At 30.1% G+C, this 22,864-nt stretch overlaps 7 protein-coding genes across 9 annotated transcripts; 2 read left to right on the forward strand and 5 right to left on the reverse strand.

Annotated features, from left to right (window-relative positions):
• Nucleotides 1-39: 39 nt before the first annotated feature.
• Nucleotides 40-2,583, reverse strand: Aasdh (Aminoadipate-semialdehyde dehydrogenase). The gene is made up of 2 exons (XM_047052981.2): nt 388-2,583; nt 40-316 (listed from the first exon to the last, which is right to left on the reverse strand). The coding sequence occupies exons 1-2, from the start codon at nt 2,581-2,583 to the stop codon at nt 185-187; spliced, it is 2,328 nt and encodes a 775-aa protein (XP_046908937.2). The 3' UTR covers nt 40-184.
• Nucleotides 2,584-2,722: 139 nt separating this feature from the next.
• Ilk (integrin linked kinase) lies at nt 2,723-5,088 on the forward strand. The gene is made up of 4 exons (XM_047052993.2): nt 2,723-3,031; nt 3,224-3,559; nt 3,658-4,549; nt 4,633-5,088. Exons 2-4 carry the CDS (start codon nt 3,471-3,473, stop codon nt 5,011-5,013), a joined length of 1,362 nt encoding a protein of 453 aa, XP_046908949.1. The 5' UTR covers nt 2,723-3,031; nt 3,224-3,470; the 3' UTR covers nt 5,014-5,088.
• Nucleotides 5,089-5,289: 201 nt separating this feature from the next.
• Nucleotides 5,290-6,441, reverse strand: MED7 (mediator complex subunit 7). The gene is made up of 2 exons (XM_047053006.2): nt 5,906-6,441; nt 5,290-5,836 (listed from the first exon to the last, which is right to left on the reverse strand). Exons 1-2 carry the CDS (start codon nt 6,326-6,328, stop codon nt 5,381-5,383), a joined length of 879 nt encoding a protein of 292 aa, XP_046908962.1. The 5' UTR covers nt 6,329-6,441; the 3' UTR covers nt 5,290-5,380.
• Nucleotides 6,442-6,546: 105 nt separating this feature from the next.
• On the reverse strand, nt 6,547-9,741 carry LOC124490470 (uncharacterized). The gene is made up of 3 exons (XM_047052988.2): nt 8,690-9,741; nt 7,909-8,631; nt 6,547-7,829 (listed from the first exon to the last, which is right to left on the reverse strand). Exons 1-3 carry the CDS (start codon nt 9,285-9,287, stop codon nt 6,769-6,771), a joined length of 2,382 nt encoding a protein of 793 aa, XP_046908944.2. The 5' UTR covers nt 9,288-9,741; the 3' UTR covers nt 6,547-6,768.
• An 899-nt stretch (nt 9,742-10,640) lies between these two features.
• LOC124490495 (uncharacterized) lies at nt 10,641-12,114 on the reverse strand. The gene is made up of 2 exons (XM_047053014.2): nt 11,204-12,114; nt 10,641-11,142 (listed from the first exon to the last, which is right to left on the reverse strand). The coding sequence occupies exons 1-2, from the start codon at nt 11,390-11,392 to the stop codon at nt 10,792-10,794; spliced, it is 540 nt and encodes a 179-aa protein (XP_046908970.2). The 5' UTR covers nt 11,393-12,114; the 3' UTR covers nt 10,641-10,791.
• Nucleotides 11,675-20,256, reverse strand: Dap160 (dynamin associated protein 160). 3 transcript variants are annotated; one of them, XM_047052979.2, is made up of 10 exons: nt 19,894-20,256; nt 19,190-19,803; nt 16,706-19,081; nt 16,500-16,628; nt 16,057-16,432; nt 15,777-16,001; nt 13,584-13,987; nt 13,409-13,515; nt 12,379-13,337; nt 11,675-12,314 (listed from the first exon to the last, which is right to left on the reverse strand). In XM_047052979.2, the coding sequence occupies exons 2-10, from the start codon at nt 19,493-19,495 to the stop codon at nt 11,782-11,784; spliced, it is 5,415 nt and encodes a 1,804-aa protein (XP_046908935.1). In that variant the 5' UTR covers nt 19,496-19,803; nt 19,894-20,256; the 3' UTR covers nt 11,675-11,781. The 3 variants fall into 3 exon arrangements, with proteins under 3 accessions (XP_046908935.1, XP_046908936.1, XP_075586754.1); XM_075730639.1 differs by lacking the exon at nt 11,675-12,314 and having other exon boundaries at nt 12,442-12,668; nt 12,725-13,337; XM_047052980.2 differs by lacking the exon at nt 16,500-16,628 and having other exon boundaries at nt 19,894-20,254.
• Nucleotides 20,257-20,432: 176 nt separating this feature from the next.
• Nucleotides 20,433-21,389, forward strand: LOC124490496 (uncharacterized). The gene is made up of 3 exons (XM_075729969.1): nt 20,433-20,566; nt 20,636-20,879; nt 21,317-21,389. The coding sequence occupies exons 1-3, from the start codon at nt 20,479-20,481 to the stop codon at nt 21,387-21,389; spliced, it is 405 nt and encodes a 134-aa protein (XP_075586084.1). The 5' UTR covers nt 20,433-20,478.
• Nucleotides 21,390-22,864: the final 1,475 nt, after the last annotated feature.

The raw sequence follows: 22,864 nt of genomic DNA on the forward strand, positions 1-22,864 counted from the left end.
TATAGATTATGATCAAAAGAACCGCATAGAATTAATTCACTAATCAAACTGGAAATCGACGAAAATAAGATTGGTGAACATTTGATTTGATCACCAGTTTTTGATTCCCAAATTATTCGTCCAGATTTCAAATGAAAAGCTCGAATTGAGCCCGAATAATCAACCAACAAAGACAAGATTATTATCAGTACTGACAACGGGATTTGCTTCGATACGATTCGTAATTCTTTGTGACCATTGTAATTGTGTAATGATTTTTTTGATCTTCATAAAAAGCATTGATTAATCCTGAATGAGATGTACATATCATCATTGTCTATATCATTCGAAAAGAAAAATGTGATTAATTGATTTCAGATTGCAGAGAAAAATCTTAATATTACAAACATTTGAATTGAATGGAAAAATCAATGGCGATGAATCCACACATTGTTCCATAAAATATGACCATAAATGTTCGATTCGAAAAGATGAATAACAAATCGGAATGTGAACAATAGTTTTCGAAGATTTATCAATACAATCGACTGAATATTTGTTTGATTTTTGACGTTTTTTACTCATTTTACATGTTGTTGTTTCGAGCGTACCGACAATATTATCGACAATTTGATCGATTGTATGGATGAATAATGAGGTATAAATATTTTCATTATAAAATGAAAATAAATCTTCAATTCTTGTTGCAATTTCGATTGCCATCATTGAATCGATACCATAAACATTCAATGGTTTATCGGTTTTTATTTCCATCTTTAATACATTTGAAATAATCGATTGAATTTCATTGGTTATGAGATCATTTGAACAATTAGGTAATTGTGTTGGATCCAAATTTTGTCTTAGTTTACTATTATCTAATTTATAATTTTGATTCAAACAAACAATTTTTGTTGAATCAATCAAATGTATTCGAAATGGTATTTTTGAATAATTTTTTCGAATAAATAATCCAATTTTTTGTCTAATATTATCAATATTCTGTTTGCAGTGATCATCATCAATTTTAGTTGGACATATGGTTATGATAACATCAATAAATTGAAGATTACCTTTCCATTCACCTTGTTTGATATGGCAATTTTGAATGAAAAAATCATGACTATCATTATTAGATTGGCCAAATTCCAAAAGTAATGATTGTTCAATGGCACGTAAATGACATTTGATGCCATTTAATTTAATGAAATTATTATTAGAACTTTTTCTTCGATCAAAATAAAAATTATGATTATTATCAATCGATTGACCATAATCATTTGTCATCAATTTTGAATACATACTCCATCCTTTTTCGGTTTCGAATATTAAACATTTTCTCACGATACTTTCCAATATTATTTCATTCGATTGGTTCATATATACATCAGTATTGAGTAATGGCCGACCTATAATTGGAATGTCCATACACGAGGAACTCAATGAATCATCATCAATTTTAAACATTGAAGCCCAGACACTCATTTCGCTTAGGCCATAAAGATTACGAAATTCAATTGGATAATTTTGAAACATTTTCAAATGACTACGATTAGGACATATTTCACCACCAAAATTTACGTAACGCAGTCGAATTGATGATGTGTCTTGAAAATTTTTGAACAAATAATATTGGATTCGATACCAAAGCGATGGTGTTATTGTCATATAATTGACATTAAATTGAAAAATAATTTTGGCAAAATTTTCCCAGACATTCTTCACACAATTATCCGTTATGATTATATGACAAAATGATGATAATGCTACGAAAATATCACAGATAGATGGATCAAATGAAAACGGTGAACATATCAGAACGACATCATCGCTATTAAGCTTGAATTCGTCACAAAAATCTAGAACATTTCGTTGAATTGATGCATGTGGAACAAAAATGGTTTTATTTGAAACAATTAAATTTGTTGTTGTATCATTCGATAATTGACATTGATTCGTAGTACCAGATGTATTGATTAGATAGGAAATGTTTAATATCTGAAATTCTTTGCTGTTATCGTCATCATGATTATCGAATGATAATTTATTCAGATAAACAACAAAATCATCGATGATATTATCGATGACAATGTAATCATCGATGGAATGCAAAATTTGTTGAAGTTCTTGACTTCGATATCGATGTGTGATCAGAATATTTGTCAGGAGTGATATTGATTTGAATTGTTCGATATTTTTCGATAATGTTGCTCGATCCGATACAAAGTAGAATGGCAATTTGAGTATATTAGCAACCAACATGAACACTGGTGTCCATACATTACAATCACCAAAAATGACTAATGTTGGTCGAATTTTAATTGAAATTTTTTTCGAATCATCAATTAAAACATCTGCTGGTATTCGTATGGGTTCCAAATTCAAATTAAATTTGATCAATCGATCACAAATACGTCGACAAGAATCGATAAGATTTGAATAGGAAATCGTAACAATATTAGCATCCAAATCAATGAATGTAATTGCAGATTTTGATAATAAATTTTCATCAACATCAACCACTGTGGTGTTTGAATCAACTAATTGAACAAATTTATTGTTCAGTAAAAGATTTAGAACATTATAATCATTATTGGGGTCCATTTTTTTGTTTTATCTCTTCTTTTTCATTGGAATCTTGTACACAATCCATTTGTATTCGTTTCATTATTTGAATTTTTGTTTTCTTTTTAACAGGTTAGGTTAGGTTAACTGTGTGTGATACTCTGTTCGTTCCTATTCAAAAACAATGTAATTTTTTGGACCAAAAAAAATTGGTTAAATCCAGATTCAAATTAAAAGAAAAAAATAATGTAAATCTATAACTATGACGACGACTACGATGATGATGATGATGATGACAAGATTGTTGATTGTGAAGTTGTGTGTTTGTGTGTGGGTGGAAATATATCTTGCCAGACTTCAAAATTGAGCGAATTAAACGATCTCTTCATCGTATATTTACAGAAGACAACATCAAATACAAACACACACACACACACACACACCCAGAAAAATCAAGTATCCATAAATAGAAATCGAGGTTTATATGGTAAGTGGATTCACTTTTCATTTAGAAAAGATTTGTTTGTTTGTTATTTTAGTTTTTTTTCGCCTACGATTGCCACAATTTTTTTTGCCTTAAAAATTTCTGTTTTGATGATCACAGCCAGAAAGAGAGAAAGAAACAAAAAAAAATCTCATTCTCTTTTTTTCCCACTTCTTTTCATTTTTGTTATTTTAGAATAATAATGATAAATAACTATGCAGCTTCCACAAATTTGGCCACAAAAAAAATAATTTCACCATTTTTTTGACACCATTTTAATGTTCACTCGGAAGTTGTAAAAAGTTGTGTGTGTGTTTCAAAGTTTTTCAACGATCAAAATTTTCCATTTTTTTACTGAAGCGAATTTTTTAAATATTTTTTTTAAAATTGTTTGGAACTGTACCGGAAATTCATCGACCAATCAAAAACAAATAAACGGATCATGGACGATATATTTCATTGGTGTAAAGATGGTAATGCATTATTGGTTCGTGTATGGTTGGATGATATTGCCAATGATATGAATCAAGGGTATGTGAATGAACATTTATTATTATTTTTATGTGATAAACGGATGAAATAATTTTCGTACTTTTCCCTTGGTTCATCTCATCATTATCATCTAACAGTGATGATCATGGATTCTCACCGCTTCATTGGGCAGCATTTTCTGGCCATCTTCCAATCGTTGAAATGTTGATCGCTAAAGGTGCACGATTAAATGCAACAAATATGGGTGATGATACGGCATTACATTTGGCTTCAGCTCATGGTCATCGTGATGTAGTGAATTTGTTGATTAAAAATCGTGCAGATTATAACCTATTGAATGAACATGGTAATACACCACTTCATTATGCATGTTTTTGGGGCTATAAAGATGTTGCCGAAGATTTAATCAACGCTGGTGCAATATGCAATATTGCCAATAAATATGGCGAAATTCCATTCGATAAATGTAAGGGAATGCTTCGCGAAGATCTTGAACAATTGGCTATGCGAAATGGACAAGATTTATCGAGAAAATTTCCATACAAAGACCAAGCTTGGTATGGTACGACCAAACGTTCACGTGATGCAACTTTATCCCGATTTGCCGGATTAAAACTAGAGGAATTATTGTTAAAACAAAAAATGGCTACAACAGCATCGGGTGAAACATGGCATGGTATATGGCAACGAAATAAAACGGAAATTTGTGCCAAATTTTTAGCCGTTTCGGGTGAAATGTCTTCAAGAATACCACGTGATTTTGCTGAAGAATATCCACGTTTGAGGATTTTCTCTCACCCGAATGTTTTACCCGTTATCGGTTGTGTTAATTCACCACCAAATCTGGTCGTTGTTAATCAATGGATGCCATATGGTTCATTATATAAAGTTCTACATGAAGGTTCACCAATTGTTGTTGATACACAGCGTGCATTACAATTTGCCATTGATATTGCACGTGGAATGTCATTTCTACATACATTAAATCCCTTGATACCGCGTTTCTACCTCTCATCCAAACATATTATGGTATGTCATTATTGTATTTCATTATTTATTTTTTTTTTTTTGGTTCAAAAATTAATTTAAATTTATTTTAATCTAACATATAGATCGATGAAGATCTAACTGCCCGTATTAATATGGCGGATGCAAAATTTTCATTTCAAGAAAAAAATAAATTCTATAATCCTGGTTGGATGTCACCGGAAGCATTACAGAAAAAACATAGTGAAATCAATATAGCCAAATCGGATATGTGGTCATTTGCAATATTATTATGGGAATTAGCAACCAGACAGGTACCATTTGCTGAATTTCCACCAATGGAAATTGGTATGAAAATTGCATTAGAAGCATTACGTGTATCAATACCACCAGGTATATCACCACAGATGGCAAGATTAATAAAAATCTGTATGAATGAAGATCCAGGTAAACGGCCATCATTCGATCAGATTATACCAATATTGGAAAAGATGCGATTATCATGAGAATTTTTCATCAATTTTTTTCGAAAATCATCAGACTGTCCCCGGTGTACCAAAACAAAAAAAAATACAAACAAACCATACAAGCAATGATGTGTTCAGAACCAAGCCATTGTTAAAAGAGTATTACTCACGGTAAAAAAATCACAGATGCCATACATACTTAATCAATCAATCAATTATCCCATCTTCATACATGACGCACATGCCTTTCACTCGATTTATTATTATTTTGATTTTTTGAAAAAATTTTTAATTTTAAAAAATTTGATGATGGAATTTATAAAATGAATTACGATTATTATTATTTTATGTACACAGAAAAAAAAGAAGTTGATTAATGAAATGTTATCATTTATAATAATAATAATCAGAATTGTTCATCAATTAGATCACACATGAATGCATCTAATTCAGTCATTTTAGATATTGCTGATTGTCTAAATGGATGGCCTATATCGCCACCACCATCATCATTATTATCATCATCATCATCATCGTCAATCAATTTTTTCATTGGATCATGACTATTAATATTACCACCATTAGTTAATATAGATGATAAATCATCATTCATCATTGATGATGATGATGATGATGGATTCCTGTTTGATTGAAAATTTTCGGGCAATGTTTCTTGTAATAGATTATTAATATCTTTGTCTTTTATATTTTGTATGGCCGTACGAATAATATCTTGTATACGTTCAATTTGTTTCGATAATTTGATCGTCGTTTCTTCACGTTGTTTCTTTTGCATCTTTAAACATACACGTATCGATTCACGTGCTTGATGTGGCCTTAATTCATTGATTAAATGATGCATCTGAAAATGTACATAGGAATTATAATTAAAAGATATGACAATCGTTTATTTTTATTGGTAAAATCTTACCGTTATAAATAACAATTGAAGATCGTTACATTTTTCTTCACGTTTATGTGTATCCGGACAGCGGATAAGAACATCGATTAGATCCAAAAAATTGACCAAAATTGATGCATTAATTTTTTTCAACTCTCGTTTATGATCATATTCTCTTGGATATAAACGACGAAGACCTTGTGATTCTAATGATCGTATAATCGTATCATCAATAGTAATATTTTGACCAAACATAAGATAGGAACCAGGTGCGAATGGTTTTGGTGGTAACGGTGTACAACGATTACGAACATTAATGTCAGTAAATTGTTTTATATAACGCATCGGTGGTAATGGATAAAATGATGATATTGATGCCTGTTGATCAGCATTATTCGAAGCTGTTGCCTGATCAAAAGATGGTTTTACATCTAGATTATCGTCCATATTCATCGTGATGGGTTGTTGAATTGTTGTTTTACAATAATTATCGAAAATATTAGTGACAAATTGTAAATTCTTCAATACACACACACACACAAATATACAGCCAGCAACAACAACACAAGCACAACGAATCCATTCGAATGAATGATATTGTTACATATATTTGAATCGATACTATCGAATTGTATCGTTCGTTACTTCGATAGCAGAAAAAATTCAAACTCTTAATTCGTTGCAAAATGAAAAAAAAATTTATTAATCATCAGTTTCGTTTAATTTCACAAGTAATTAAAAAATCTATTTAGATTAATGAAATAAACTAAATTAATATATTGAAAATTAGATGATCAAAGGAATCAAAAATGTCGAGAATGAACGAACGATCGAATGAAAGTTTAAAAAAAATGAGAATCAAATTTGAAGATCATTCAACAATGCAGTGGATTTTAGAAATAATTTTCAGTCAAATGTTGTTGCAATTGATTGGATGCAGAATTTTGCGTTTGATTTGGATTATTTGCCTGTTGTTGTTGCGTATTTGGATTATTATTAGCTGCCGATTGTTGTGGTGATGATAATTGTTGTTGTTGATTGCTCGCCTCCATAATCATTGTTTGGGCAGCAGTTTGTGCTTGTTGTACAACAATTGAATCATTATCACCATTTCCGTTGCCACCATTATTATGGGAACTACCATTGTTGGAATTGTTACCACTACCGGAAACATGTTGTTGTTGTGCGGCTAAATTTGCTGCAGCAGTAGCAGCTACAACAGCTGCTGCCGCTGTCTGTTGTGAATAATTTTGTTGTTGCTGTTGTATCTGTCGCTGTAATTGATTCAATTGATTCTGTAATAATTGTGGATCAGTAATCGATTGATTCATTCGATGGCCATGTTGCTGTTGTTGAGGATGCTGATGTGAATGATTTGATGGTGATTTAGCCGAAGATTGTGTTTGTGATATTATCTGTTGTTGTTGTTGAACGAGAACTAAATTCTGCTGTTGACCATTACTTCCAGATTGTTGTTGCTGCTGTTGATGATGATGACTTTGATTCTGACTAAGATTTGTACCAATATTTTGTTGGCCATTTAGTTTATTCGATGATGATCGACTATTATTATTATTATTTGATGACGATGAAGATGTTGATGATATTGTACTCGAAGTTTGTTGTAGCTGTTGCGAATTATTATTGCCACTATTATAATTATTATTATTAATATTAATATTGTTATTATTATGTGTTTTTTGATGATTACGTAAATCTTCTGAACGTGAATAACGTTTTGGACATCCCGGATAATTACATGGATATGGTTTTTCACCGGTATGTGTATTCATATGTCGCCGTAGATGATAATTATCATTAAAACGTTTATCACAATTAGGCCATTGACACATGTATGGCCTTTCACCGGAATGTGAATAATTATGGCGATTCAATTTATAGCTTGTTGGAAATGTTTTTAAACATGTTTCACATTTATATGGCCGTTCCATTCCTATAGGTAAAGATAATTAATCAATATTTTCATCAATCAAAAAAAAAAAAAAAATTTACAGAACTTCGGAACAACTTACGTTTTAAATCATTCGGAGATTTTGTTGATTGCTGTTGATGTTGTGAAATGTTATGAATTTGATGTTGATGTTGCTGCTGCTGATGATGACCATGCTGTTGATGGTGTTGTTGTTGAAGATGATCTACATTAAATTGTCCAATTGATGGAAAAATTTTTGATGATTGATGTGATAGATTAGCCAATGATGATTGCTGATGCTGTTGTTGTTGTTGATGATGATTTGGATGTGATCTTGTTGTATTTGTTAAATATTGTTTCGTAGATGATAATGTTGATTCATTCGATTGATGCATTTTCATTGAAGATGATGATGTTTTATTCATTTGATGAATTTTTCCTGATGATGATGATTGAATCGATTGTTTTAAACATTGATTATTATTCTGTAATTCAATACTAAGTAGTCGTTTTTTTGATTCGACAATCTTTTGATTCATTGTTTCAATCTGTCTATAAAGCTGTGTATTTAATTGGGTTTCTTGTTCCTCTTCGATTCTTGCATTCAATAATGATGATTGCAACATACTATAAATATATTCATTATCTAAATTAGCCACATTAATATATGGCTCTAGATCGGTGAAACAGATCCACGAAAATTCCAATAATAATTGATAATCGGCGAATGAATTTCGTAGCTTATATAAAACATTGAATATTAATAATGATATTAAAAATACATTATTCTCTTTGATATTGACCAATGAAAATGTCGTTCCCTCTGTATGTACAAATACAAAAGAGTTATTTTCATTAAATTAAAATTTCATCATCATTACCGTTTGTTGTTGTCGATGGAAATAATTCATAGATAAAACTTTTATCCAAATAAAATTGCAACATCCAATCACGTATAAGTAATATTAACATCTGTACATGTTGTGATGATTGTTGTTGTTGTTGTATGATGGTTGTTGTTGTTGTTGTTGTTTCCAGATCATTATTCTCCAATTTAATACGTAATAGATTATTATTTTCAATAAATTCAATCAATACATTTATCTGTTGTAGATAAAGAACATTTTGATTATTCAATTTTAATTGCTGCTGCTGTTGTTGTTGTTGTATGCCCAAAACAACACCATCATTATTATTATTATTATCACCATTAGCATTAATAAGCAATGAATTTGGCCGAAAATACTGTTCAAATTTTGATATAATAAAACCTAAACGTGGAATTGCTGACAAATCAATCAATGTTTGTGGTTCTTTAAATAATAAAAATTCTATTGATTGTTGTTGTTGTTGTTGATGATGATTGGAAGATCCAAAAAAATTATCTTGTTGGTGTTGTTGTTGTCGATTAGTTCTATATGTTGTGAATGAATTGATCAATTTAAGTATGGCTTGTTTATGAATATTTTGTATGGCCATTTCTTGAATTCAATAAATGATGATGATTCGGCTAAACCGAAAAAAAATAATAAACAAACATACATAAACTAACAACAGATGATTGACATTCAATAGGCCATTATTGTCATCGAGACATTGGTCTCGATATAATTGTTGACAGATTATCCATTTCCGTCATTTGGATTGATGGAATTTGTTTTTTCTTTCTAATTTTTTTTTCGTCTTCAATTACACACAACAATACATGTGGTTTATATTCACTTATATTACATTTCATTGTTAGCCATTAGTTGATTATTATATCATCATTTATTTATTGATTGGAAAATTTTAACCAATCAAATTGTATATTTATTGATTGATTGATGATGAGTGATATGATAAAAATATATATCAAGGAGAAAATCATCAAAACAAAAAACCAAGAAAAAAAATCACTGGTGAAAGAGAGAGAGGGAGAAAAAAAATCCCACCAGGATCCGTCCATGACCAACGTGATCAACGGGAGTGAACAAATTTGTTTTTTGTTAATTTTTTTTTGTAGCAAAAAAAATTATCTTTATTTATTTTTTCCAAAGAAAATTTAATAAAGATGACGTGTCATATCGTTGATTGCCAAATTTCATAAATAAATTAATCAATCAATCATTATCATTTCATTTTGATTTTAATAGTCAAGTTTGTAATTCAAAAAATTTGAAAACTTGAAACTCAGTCATTGACTCACCAACCGTACAACGATTTCCTTTTTAAAATTAATTCGATAATGATGGAAAAACCTGAAGAATATGAGAGAATCTTTTTGATTACTTTGGCCACTCTCTATATCGTTTATCTTTTCTTCATATATTTTCTTCGACAAACATACATACGAATTCAAAGATTCGGACGTCGTTGGTTACCATGGCCAAAATTATCGATTCCAGTATCTATTGTTTTAACATTATTTATTATGTTATATTTTAAACAAGATCATTCAAATCGTGGTCATCATCATCATCATCATTATGATGAAAACAATCCATTATGGCAATATAAGTATCGTGAATTTTTAGATTTTGTCTTTGATCATACATTGGGTGGATCACCGATTACACCAAGACATACAGATGATCATATTGTTTATCTTTATTATGGTACATTAATCCTATTGTTAATCATTTCATTCTATATCTATTCGATTCGATTCTTTCTTGATCATCATATATATGGTTTTTTTATGTTTATTGTTGCATTATCCCTAGTTTATTTCCCTATTCATGAAATCAGTGAAAAGTATAGTTCGATTCAATATATTGATGAATCAAATCAAATACAAGTAAAACCACATATTATAATCAAAATATTAGCCACAATGATTCTTGTATATCATATTGTTACAAGATTGTTTAATACTTTTACATTTTTTCTACGTATGATTGTACAATTTTTTCTATTTTCATCAATGATCATTATTGTATTGGCAATTATTGGCCATTTATATGAAAATATTCAAGAAATGAATGAATCAAAAATTTAAATCCTATTGTAAATCTAAATTGAATGGTTCATTAATAAAATTATCACTTGAATCACTTGTAAATGAATCATTATCGAAAAATTCGTCACCATCGTCTTCATATGATTTGCCATTCGAAATTGGTAAATGATTATTCAAAGATGTTAATGTTGTTTGTTGTGGCCAATTTTGATGAACACCGTGACCACCACCACCACCATCGTTATTTTTATCATGTTTTGATGGAAATAATTCAACAGCACCGATTGGTAACCAACGATTTTGACATTGACTTTGTCGTTGTAATTGATTTTCCAATAGACCGGTTAAACGATTTATTTCGAAACAACGTTCGTTCGGTAATTTTGAATCATTCTGGATTCAGAAAAAAACTTGATTTTTGATCGAAAATATGTAAAAAACAAAAAATACATACGACATCGATTGTTGATTGAAATTTGCCGGTAATAGTGGCAAATTGAATTTTCGAATTTTGATAAGTTGATAACGTACACGATGAAGAGGATGATGATGATGATCGTTTCGGTAAAACATTTGAATTATCATTATTCGATGATGATTCTAATTGTTGAAAAAATTCAAGTTTTTCACAAAATTTTTCCATTTTTCAACATTCATCAATTTGCCGAATTCAATATTTGAAATGGTGAATGATTTTTTTTGTTGTTGTTGTTGTTGAAAATTGTCGTCGCTCTAATCAACCACATTATTATTCATATAATTACAATGATGATCAAGCGATTTATAATAACAAAAATTTTGTGATGAATCAAAATTCAAATTTTTCAATGTTTTTAGCACATGAATTAATTTGACGAAAAAAATTGGAACAAATGAAATTAGGCCGAAATGATATGCTCTAAATTCGAAGCTGCCAAATGGGTTTCATGGGTAAATTTTTTTTTTTGACTTTTAATTTATCAATAATAAAAAAATAATATTCTATATACATAGGAACTGAAAAAAAATGGAATGTTTTGTGTTCGTTTTAATTTAGCTGTTGTTGTATAAAAGAAATTTATATTTAATCAATAATGATGGTCGACAATGTTGATGGCTATGATCGAAAAGATTTATAAAACGTTCCTGATTTTGTGGTGCATGTAACTGAATATTTTGTGTCATAGTACCACCTATCGAACGACTTTCATCTAATAAATTCCGTAATAATAATCGTCTTTCACCTAGACAACGACGTGGCTCGAATGGATTAACATCTGAACAACGTATTAATAGATAATCATCAAGATTATAAAGTAATAATTTTGTATCATGATTCCATTCAACACGGCATGGACCTCCAAATGAAGATATTTTTATTGCTGCTGCTGGTGATAGTGGCCGATGTTCCGATTTTAGATTATTAAGATTATTCGTACTAAGACTAAGACTACTCATTCGATTGAATGAATTATTTTTCTGTAAAAAATTTCTTTTCGGACATGTAATAATAGATGTTTGAAATGTTGCCGTTATATGATCCCAATCATGACCAATAGAAATCTGTATTTGTACATTGATTTCGGCTGTAGAATTTTTTTTAAAAGGTTAGGATTATTTTTTCAAACAAAAAAAATTCCATAAACTTACGATTAATGGTATAGATTTGTACAGCTTCAACAACGGTTATGAATAGACTACCACATGGTTTACCCACCGATATGATATTGTTTCGATTCAATTTGGACAATATATCTTTATATATTTGCTGTGCACGATATATATCATTCAACCAATTTGTACAATCATTCGCTGAATGTGAACGTAGATTTAGATAACGTTTTTCATGTTTAAAATAAAGCCGAAATAAAAATGGATTCAATTGTGATTCGAAACCGATTAGATCGGCCATTTGAAATCGATCCAAAAACATTGGTTTTCTATAAAGTGTATATGTAGCTGAATAGGCACTTTTTGTTTGAAAAAAATTTGTTACATTTCTTAATTTCAGGCCACTTTTATCCGGTGTTGCAAGCATAAAAAAATCATTGAATAAAAATCCAACCAATACTCTGGATGATGGACTTTTGATTAAAATACCCGTACGTATTAATGTACGTGGCCCAAGAAATTGTGTTTCCGAATTAAAATCAATAGATCGTCGCAATGTTTTTGCCGGTATCCGTACATGTTGCTGTATCCAATGAAGTTTATCAAAATTATCCGTTTTTCGACAAGTTTCATTTAGATCGATACAGAATTTTCGAGCAAATTCCAATGTTTTTTGACAATCATTATAATCACCATGATTAGGTGGTGTATGATGAAGAATTTTTTCGATTAACAATGGATACTTTGTTATCCTTTGCATCGGTTTAATCAGATAGGAACTTAATGGCAAATGTGATTTCGTCTCGATCGAAATCTGTCGTAATAGATTTTCAAACGTACGATTCATTTCAATCATATTCTGTAGCCGTACGGATGCTTGTATTTGATTTGAGAAAAATTTTCTATAATTTGGCTGCATTCGTTCCAGATAATGATGAAATAGATCACAGAAATTAAAATCACGATTCATTGATTCTTGTAAACGTTGACTTAGATCTCTACAAGTGTGATGAAATTTAGAAAAAAAAAATTCAAAAACAATTTTTTTTTTTGCAAAATAGAAACTTACTGAAAAAACATTCGATTAATATCATAAATATCTTTAAAATGATTGAAAATTAATTCAAAATCTTTTACGTCAATCAATTGACTTTGTTCGATACGATCTATATAATTCTATGTTATTTATGAATGAATGAATTTCGATTAATCGTTGTCAATTTAAAAATGAGAAAAATATTTACCTCGATGACAAAATATAAATCTTTTATATAATCATGTTCAGTGCTGATTAGTTCAAAAATTAAATTCTGTCGTTTTTCACACGAATTTTCCACATGATTTACATTATTTTGATGAATGGTTGATTTCAAAGTATCACTATTATTACTACCGGTGTTTGATTTGATTTCATCAGATGAATCATCATCAAAAGAATCATCATCATCATTATTATTATGAAATGGAAGAATCTGTGGTTTCTCTGATTTTGACATTTGGCCATTTTCATTATATTCATCATCAAATGAATCATCATCATCATCGAATGAATCATCATCAACATCATGACCATAATTATCATCATGATGATTTATAAACTGATCATCATTACAAGTCATAGTAGGCAATGAATAACGCCAATGTTTATCTGTTGAACGGGCGTATGGAAAAAGAAAAATTCTTCAATAAGCAATTGAATTGAGCAAAAAAAAATGGAAAAGATTTTAAAGGAAAGTATCTTTTTTTTACATTTTTGAAAATTAAGAGAAAAAAAATTTATGACCAATTTCATCAGCAAACTAAATTAAAGAACCTGGTGAAATCAAACAAGATAGAAGAGCAAATAAAATCTCTCGAAAAATTTTCTTTCGTTTTTTTTCATTCATTTGTATTCGGTGTGTGTGTGTTTGTGTGATTCTGTAACATTGTTATTAATTGATTGATTGATTGGAAAACGATTTATTCAAAATTCACAAATAGACATACGACACAAATACACACACACCCATATATATAAATATAACGTAATAAAATAATTAAAATCAATAAAATCAACGGGCTAATTAATAATTTTCTCGTGTTTTGTGTGTGTAATAAAAATTTTCATGATTTGAGTAATATAAAAAAAAATTTTCGAGATTCTAATTTTACACATCTACTTTTCGAGATAGAATTTGCGTATGGTTATTGTTGTTTGTTTGTGTGTGTGTGGGTGTTTGTGTGTATGGAAAAAAATTCATTTAAAAGCATCATCAAAATTGGCAAAAAATGTATCATTTCCAATTGATAATCCGGTATTATTTATGTTGTTGTTGTTGGTGTAATTCATAGTTGTTGATACCGTGTTTTTGTTGACCATTTCTGATGATGGTTTAAATTGTTGTTGTTGATCATTAAAACAATCAAACGGTGATGATGTTGTTCGTGTTGTTGATGATGTGAAATGACCATTCGTATTGAAAGCATCCATAGTAGTAGGAACAGCAGCAACATTAATAGGATTGGCAGAAATTGTTGAAGCTGGAGAATTTGAGAAAGCAGATGTAGAAGAAATGGAATTTGCGGAAATAGTAACAGAAGTAGTAGTAGTAGTGACAGAATTGAATGGATCAAAAACTAAAGATAAAATAAATATTTCATGAAACATAAACAGGTGAAAACATTGAGAACACATATTTTAAAAACACAAAAGACAAAATGAAGAGAACGAGAACAAAAAAAAGAGAAAAGGTGAAAAAAATCAAAATTTTTCGAAAAAAAGGACAAAAACATAAGTAGAATAAGCCGAAAATTATTTTAAGACATAAACCGCGAAATGAAATGGGAAAAAACAAGAAGCGAGCAAAAAACAAAATGCTCACATTTTCACGCACACACACACATATTGCAATGAACATTGAACATTGTGTTTTTTTTGTATCGGATGTGTTTAGGTGATGGTTGGTGGGTGTGTTCATATGTCTGTTGGTTTTGAAAATTGTGTTTATTTATTAAACATTAATTATTATGGGTTTGTGTATGAGAGAGAGAGAGAGAGATTTTAAATTGCCAATAATTTATCTAATAACACATTACGAACCCAAATTCTTAGCGAAACAGAAAAGCCCAAACAGATTAAATGATTATGTATTGTAAAGTGTGTGAGTTAATCAGAAAATTGATTAGTTATTATGATAGAAAGAGAGATAATAGATAATAAGAATTGAATATTATGAGAAGTACACTCTGTTGTTAAATGGAAATTTGAAATATTCAGGATAGAAATTGGAAAGATAGATAGATAATAATTAATCAATTAAATAATTAATTAGAAAAATTAATTAGATGTCTAATGTCTATATGTTAATAAATTAATTCTAATTTAAAACAAAAAGAAAAATAAGAAATTTCTTGGAAAATCGAACGTAATATTAAAAAAAAAATTTATCAAAACTTACATGATGCTAAATTCGAATCCGATGATTTTGTCACACCATTCGATGTTGATGTTGATAACACTTGAACATGATTCGAAGGAAATAAGCCGATTGCATCCGTACGAATATTATGACCACGCCACCATGTTGGATCAGTTTTACTTAAAACACGTATAATATCATCTTTTTCAAAACTAATTTCATCCTCACGTTGCGCATTGAATGCATATAAAGCTTGTACACGTTCTGGTAACGAATAGTTTATAATTTAGATTTTTTTTTAAGAATTCAAATAACTTACCGAGTTCAACTTCATCATTCGGCTGTTTAAATGAGGATGATGGTTCATTAGTTGTCGAAAGATTTGTTGTTGATGTTCCAGTTGCTGTAGCAGCAGCAGCAGAAGCTGATGTACCACCAACACCACCACCTAATGGTTTAACATATGAAGCCGGAAACCAACCAACTTGTTTCTTTTTTCCTTTCGCTTGTAATTCACCTTCCCACCATCCTGTTTGTGTTTTCTTTCGAACCTGTATTAATTGTCCAATTTCTAATGATAATTGTTCGGGACCGGTAGCTGTATATGCAGCAACTGCTTGTACAATTTCCTGTTTTTTTGCCTTAGATTTTTTCGATGGTTTCGGAGAATCGATAATTGATTCCGATTCTTTACGCTATGGAAAATAACAAAAAAAAAGTTAAATTTTGAAATGAAAAAACCAGATAAAAAGCTATAAATACATCAAGTGGTTGATGGGCGGCTTTGGCCGAAGAAGTTGAAGCAGCAGCAACAGCAGCAGTATTAGTATCATTAACGGAAGCATTAGGGTTAGTTGTCGATTTTGTTTTTGTTTCAGAAGCACAAATTTTCTTTGAAATCAAATATTGTTTTTTAGGTTAATTTATTTTTGAAAAAAATAAGAAAAATTTTATTCATGAAAACTTACCAAAATTTCTGCCGGATCAGCTGGTCCAACAAAATTCGATGGAAATATTCCACGGCGATTATCATCCACTTTACCTGTATTACGATCAACAATGATACCAGTCCACCAATCACCATCTTGTTTTTCCACTTTAATCAATTCATTAACATCGAAACCAAGATCACCAGGTTCAACTGATTCGAATGCAAATAAGCTAACATAATACTGTGATGATGATGGTATTGATGTATCACCAATGCCACTTGTAGTATCAACAACACTGGAGGATGATGAAGTAATTTGAATATAACTTTCAGGAAACCAACCAGATCCAATCACATGACCATCATTCGAATCTAATAGATCGCCAAAAAACCATGAATCTTGTTGTTGTGTTATGCGAAGATGATCATCTTTATTGAATGATAAATGGCCAGTTTCTGTTGATGACCAATCATATAATGCAATTGCTTCACGTACAATATCTTGTCCGATGGTCGTTGCTGTTGTTGTAGCCACAGCCGTTGCTGTTTGTTGTTGTTGTTCTTCATTACCATCATCATCCAATATGGCATAATCTTTTGGAAACCAACCAATTTTACCATTAATCTCACCGGAAAGCCACCCTTCTTCCGAACAAGCACTTGTATCAACCATAATTAAATCACCCGGTTTAATGGTAATTTCATCCGAATTTCTTGCATCAAATTCAAATACACAACGATAACGAAATTTTGTTCGTATTGTTGTTGTATTCGTTGCGTTGACCGTTGCTACATTTTGATTGGACCATTGATCGCCACCAGCAACACTTTTATCTTCAGTTGTTCCGGTTTGTGATGGCCATTCAAAATTTGTTGGTACCTCCTGTCCCCATGCAACATCTGAATCGGCAGCATATTTTGATGATGCTTTACCATCACGAACTTTTTCCGCTTCCACACGTTTATCTTCTAATTGTTCAGCAAATTTCGATGCTTTACGTCGTTTCTCTTGATACAATTGTTTCAATCGTTCCAATTCTTGTTTACTATTCAACACATCTTCTTTTTTCGTTTTATATTCCTCTTGCATACGTTCTAATTGTGATCGTAGCTGATTCAACTGTGATTGTTTTGCCTGTAAAATCGATGCAAATGATGTAAGCTGTTGTTCGGCATTAACACCATTACTTGTTGCATTGGCTATCAATGATTTTAATTGTGCTGCCAATTGTACTTTTTCCTGTTCAACTAATAATTGCTTTTCAGTCAATGATTTCATCTGCCCTTTAATTTGTGTTTGTTTGGCCAATGCTTGATCACGTTTTACACGCATTCCATCGATTTCGGATTTAATACGTACCACACGATCACGTGATGTTTGCGCTAATTTTTTCGATTCCGATAATTGTTTATCAATCTGTTCATGTTCCAATATAAGCACTTTACGACGTGATTTCAATTTCTGTACTTCTTCCATTAATCGACTTCGTTGAGTTAATAATTCTGATCGTCGTGCCTGTTCCAATTCTCGTTGTCTTTGTCGTTCCATTTCTTTACGAGCCAATTCTCGTACCTCTTGTTGTCGACGTTTCTGTTCTTCACGTTCTAATTCTTGTTCACGTAATTTTTGCCGCTGTAATTCCAATTCTTCTTGCCGTCGACGTTCAGCTTCTAAACGTTCTTTTTCTTTACGTGCATTCTCTTCCCGTTCTTTACGTTCACGTTCTTCACGTGCACGACGTTCTTGTTCCTGTAATGCAGCACGGCGGCGATCCAATTCAGCTTGTCCTTTTTCATAATTTTCACGACGTTTATCTTCAAAACTACTTTTACTTGCCGTACTTAGATCATTATGTTCGGAAGAAGGATCATCCAATGACGATGCATGTGATAATGTACCACTACCACTACGACGATATGATGGAGGAATTAGATCGGCGGGTAATTTTGCCGGTAATGATTCTTGACGTTTGGCTTTATCAACCAGATGCATAGCCAACACAAATTCTTCACATGTTAATCGTCCATCGGTATCAACATCGGAAAGATTCCATATCTGTGCCAAAGTTGTTTGCGGTAATTTCGATTCTAATAGAATATTACGTGCTTGAATACCGGTAAGAAAACCGGTACGTTGACGATCATGAGAATTGAACATTTGAGTATATTTCAATTTAATTGGCTGCGGTATAGCCCATTCGGCCACATTTGCCGTCGGTGATGGAGCAGATTTTGTCATTGCAGGTTTCATCTGTTGTACACTATTCGATGGACTCATACCAACTGTTGTTGTTGGTTTCATAACCATTGTGGACGAGTGTTGTTGGGAGTTAACCATAACATTATTTATTAGTTCAGATGATGACGATGATGAATTGAATGCTGCAAATGGTGGTGGTGGTTCAACCAAAACCTATCATTTTTTTTGTTTGTTTGAAAACAATGCAAAAGAATAATTGATTGATTGATTATTAATGAAATGCGATGATGTAAACACATGCACACAACACACTGGACAAACCTTTAATGATTGTGGTAGAACCGTTGGCAATTCAACGCCCTTTAATTTCAATGCAATCAAATGTAATGCAATACAAAATTCATTTATATCCATACGGCCATCGGCATCAACATCGGATAGATTCCAGATATGTGCCAATATTTGTGGCGATAATTTTGATTGTAACATAAGTTCACGTGCCTGTTGTCCGCTGACAAAATCACCGGCCGGACATATTTTCTTAAATTGTTGTTCATATTTAGCTTTTTGATCCGGTGATATAACAAATAATGATGATTCAGATGTTGGAGATTTTAATGTGGTCATTGATTACTGGAGTGTGGTGTGGACTGATTTTTCGAGCTAATACAAAAAAAATTTGCTCACTTGTTTTTTGACTGAAAAAACAAATCCGATCTTTTTTTGTCAAGGAGAATTATACATTTGTTGTTTTTTTACAATGATGTTGTAGGTTTTGTTTTTTCTATGTATGTTCATATGATGACACATTCGATGACAAGACAGATTAGTTTGTGATTTAATTTTTTTTTATATATTTTTCAATGACCAAAATTTTGTCATTCTTCCTACATTACCATTTATCATCACTATTTTATTATGATGATCATAAAAATCTAGCGATTTTAAAATTAAAAAAAAAGACAAAAATTTACAGATAGAATGAACAGAAATGAAAAAAAATTTGCAAATTTTATTTCACTTACCACAAATGAATTTTAGACTAGAATTTTGTAAATTCAATTCATCCAATTCTCAATATTTTAGCCGATTTTTTTATTTATTTTGGAATTTTTTATCGTTTTTGTTGTCAAAATTTTCGGTCTTTATTAATCAATTTTTTATTCAATCTTGTTTACAGACTATCAAATATGTATGGAAAGAAGAAAAGGACACGTAAAGAAGAAAACAAGCAAGCTCAATGACTTTTTCTGGAGAATGTGGAGAAAGAAAAAATATGGAACCAAAAAAAAAAAAAAAAATAAAAAATAAAATCGGCTATATATGACATCCGATAAAAAAAATGGTAAAACACTTGGCATTTTCTTGTTTTTTTTCTGGTCGATCTGGTTGGTTGGATAGATTGCTCACAATTTTAGCAATATAACATTTAAAACCGTAATGCCATCTAGTATCGTCTCGACAAAACAGTAATGTTCTATTTTTGAATTTTCGAATTTATTAATAAGGTTTTTTCATTAGGTAATAATCAGTAAAAAAATATATCGTGTAAATTCGAAATTTTATTTTTATTTTCAATTTTTGTTTGTATTTGTTAATCAACATGAATCATGGATAATTCCGATCAAATTGATGATCTTGAATATGCGATTAAAGTGATTATTGAAGAAGATGAACAACAATTATTCCGGGATACAGGTTAGTGTGTGTGTGTGTGTGTGATTTCATCATCAAAATTATTAAAAAAAAATTTTTTTTTCTCTATAGCGTTACGAATTCATAAAGATATTGAAAATTTATTATCAAACAATGATGATGATGATGATGAGAAATCGAATAATAATGATAATGATGATCATTATTCAAATCATTGTAATCAAAAAATCGAAATGATCCGATGGTTAAATGAATCATCGATAATGAAAACAACAAAACAACCATTATCGTCATCATCATCATCCCGGTTAAGTATTTGGAATAAAGATCCAATGGTTATAGCGCATATGATGAAGTATAAAAACAACAACAACAACAGCGAAATCAATGAACCGGTTCAACAGCAACAACAAATTCCGGTGATAAATTCAATGATTATCAATGATATTCATGATGATGATCATCAATCGAATGATGAACAAAAAGAATCAAATGATTTTAATCAATTTAATTTAATAATGGATCGTATGATATTGTCACGTTTAGAGAATGATCAACGTGTTGATTTTTATTCCAATAATTATAATCAGAATCAAAATTTTGATCAAAATCATATCGATTATTTATTCAATGAATATTTTCATTTTTGTTTGATCGAATTACAACTATTTGAAAAAGAAATTGATTATTCAATATTGAAACAATCAAATAAAATGAAATCGATTGGTAATGGACATCAACAACAAGTTCAAAGTCTAAATCATCAATCATCAAAATGGCCCATATCATTAGATGGCAATCACCAACAACAAATAAATCCCAATCAATTACATTTATTCATATGGAATCTATTCAATTTACATGAAAAATTATCATCATTTTATAGCTGTCAGAATAATAATGATTCAAGTCCATCACTATTGCCGTCATCATCATCATTGTCATCGATAATCAATAATGAAATAGATAATTTATCAACAATAATAATAAGAACGATTACCGTTTGGTATGAAATTGTTGAAAAGATTAAGGATAATTTTGTCAAACAAAATTCAACAACCAATTGTTTCGATGATGATCCTATAATGAATGCCGAACAAATTAATCAATTAAAACGACAACAAATTGTACAATTGAAATTATTATGGCAATTAACACGTCAAATACGTCTTTTACATTGGACTTATGATTTTTAAACTTTTTTTTTCTTTTTTTTTTATTTAATTCAATAAAATAAAAGTGTTATACATTTTTTTAAAAAAAGACAAATATACATGAAACATGAAATTTGCAAATCAAATTGAATTGTTGAACTGCAAATGGAATGTTTTTTTTTGTGTAACAAACATATTCATGCAGTTATACATTATTCATGTGTATGGAATGGTGAGAAGGTAACTCATATAACTTTTTTTTATTATTTTCTTTTTTTAATATTAGATGGTACCTGATTTGTATGCACTGATGAGTGATCGGCAAATATCATCATCATACATATATATCTCTACAAACAAATTCAATTTTGTTTAAAAAATAACGGACCAAAAATATTTTTACATGATTATGAAATGTCTGCTATTGTGGCCTTTAAAGAGATATATTTTCAGACTGTACCATACATGGATACTATTTTCATTTTGCTAAAATGTTGCAAACAAACATTGAAAAAAAAGATTAGAATATGCATTAGAATATAAAAATTCCATTAGTTTTAAGAATCATACATTTATCTATAATTCAAATCCATTGTCCTTTGTTCCAACAAATGAAGTGAAAAAAAATTATTTTCACTCACAATTTTTTTTGACCATTTATAGTTGATAATACGGTTTTATCATCATCAAATCTACTATACGATAATAAAACAACATACATCTTTGTTAAGGGCCGATCAAAGATCTGTTGAAATTAAAAAAAGAAAAATTTACATATATTAAAAACAATTCAAATATATCATAATGATTGATGATGATATGGTTATTTCGAATTTTTGTTACCTGGATGCGATGGAAGTTTTTTTTTTGTTTCTTTGCTCATTAGTAATAGTTGTTCAACACGGTCGAAACATCCATGTGGAAATACACAAAAATTCGATTCTATTTCAACTTATGTAGATGATGATGATGATGATTTAAATTGATATAAATATTACACACAGGTAAATATAGTATTGTAAAAAAAAAAATTTAATTATTATATGATTTTATTGGATTTCTTCTAATTGTTTTTTTTTTCTTTTTTTTTATTGATTACGAGATCACAAAAAATACACGCAATATTTATCAGTGAAATAAAAACGATGTTATAAAAACATTACTTAAAGTTCCATCGGGTCCATCG

Source organism: Dermatophagoides farinae, chromosome 4, assembly GCF_024713945.1.
Source record: "Dermatophagoides farinae isolate YC_2012a chromosome 4, ASM2471394v1, whole genome shotgun sequence".
In the NCBI taxonomy this organism is placed as follows: Eukaryota; Metazoa; Arthropoda; class Arachnida; order Sarcoptiformes; family Pyroglyphidae; genus Dermatophagoides; species Dermatophagoides farinae.

Bases quoted from the DNA above. Each gene is read 5' to 3' on its own strand.
- Aasdh (XM_047052981.2), bottom strand. From the start codon at position 2,583: ATGGACCCCAATAATGATTATAATGTTCTAAATCTTTTACTGAACAAT. The intron at 317-387 runs GTTTGTAATATT...CGAATGATATAG, and splicing joins TTTTTCCATTCAATTCAAAT to ACAATGATGATATGTACATC.
- Ilk (XM_047052993.2), top strand. From the start codon at position 3,471: ATGGACGATATATTTCATTGGTGTAAAGATGGTAATGCATTATTGGTT. The intron at 3,560-3,657 runs GTATGTGAATGA...ATCATCTAACAG, and splicing joins GCCAATGATATGAATCAAGG to TGATGATCATGGATTCTCAC. The intron at 4,550-4,632 runs GTATGTCATTAT...TCTAACATATAG, and splicing joins TCTCATCCAAACATATTATG to ATCGATGAAGATCTAACTGC.
- MED7 (XM_047053006.2), bottom strand. From the start codon at position 6,328: ATGAATATGGACGATAATCTAGATGTAAAACCATCTTTTGATCAGGCA. The intron at 5,837-5,905 runs GTAAGATTTTAC...GTACATTTTCAG, and splicing joins TTCAATTGTTATTTATAACG to ATGCATCATTTAATCAATGA.
- LOC124490470 (XM_047052988.2), bottom strand. From the start codon at position 9,287: ATGGCCATACAAAATATTCATAAACAAGCCATACTTAAATTGATCAAT. The intron at 8,632-8,689 runs GTAATGATGATG...TTGTACATACAG, and splicing joins TCCATCGACAACAACAAACG to AGGGAACGACATTTTCATTG. The intron at 7,830-7,908 runs GTAAGTTGTTCC...CTTTACCTATAG, and splicing joins ATCTCCGAATGATTTAAAAC to GAATGGAACGGCCATATAAA.
- LOC124490495 (XM_047053014.2), bottom strand. From the start codon at position 11,392: ATGGAAAAATTTTGTGAAAAACTTGAATTTTTTCAACAATTAGAATCA. The intron at 11,143-11,203 runs GTATGTATTTTT...TTCTGAATCCAG, and splicing joins TTCAATCAACAATCGATGTC to AATGATTCAAAATTACCGAA.
- Dap160 (XM_047052979.2), bottom strand. From the start codon at position 19,495: ATGACCACATTAAAATCTCCAACATCTGAATCATCATTATTTGTTATA. The intron at 19,082-19,189 runs GTTTGTCCAGTG...AAAAAATGATAG, and splicing joins TTCTACCACAATCATTAAAG to GTTTTGGTTGAACCACCACC. The intron at 16,433-16,499 runs GTATTTATAGCT...TATTTTCCATAG, and splicing joins CCGCCCATCAACCACTTGAT to CGTAAAGAATCGGAATCAAT.
- LOC124490496 (XM_075729969.1), top strand. From the start codon at position 20,479: ATGGATAATTCCGATCAAATTGATGATCTTGAATATGCGATTAAAGTG. The intron at 20,567-20,635 runs GTTAGTGTGTGT...TTTTCTCTATAG, and splicing joins ACAATTATTCCGGGATACAG to CGTTACGAATTCATAAAGAT. The intron at 20,880-21,316 runs GTATAAAAACAA...CCATATCATTAG, and splicing joins GTTATAGCGCATATGATGAA to ATGGCAATCACCAACAACAA.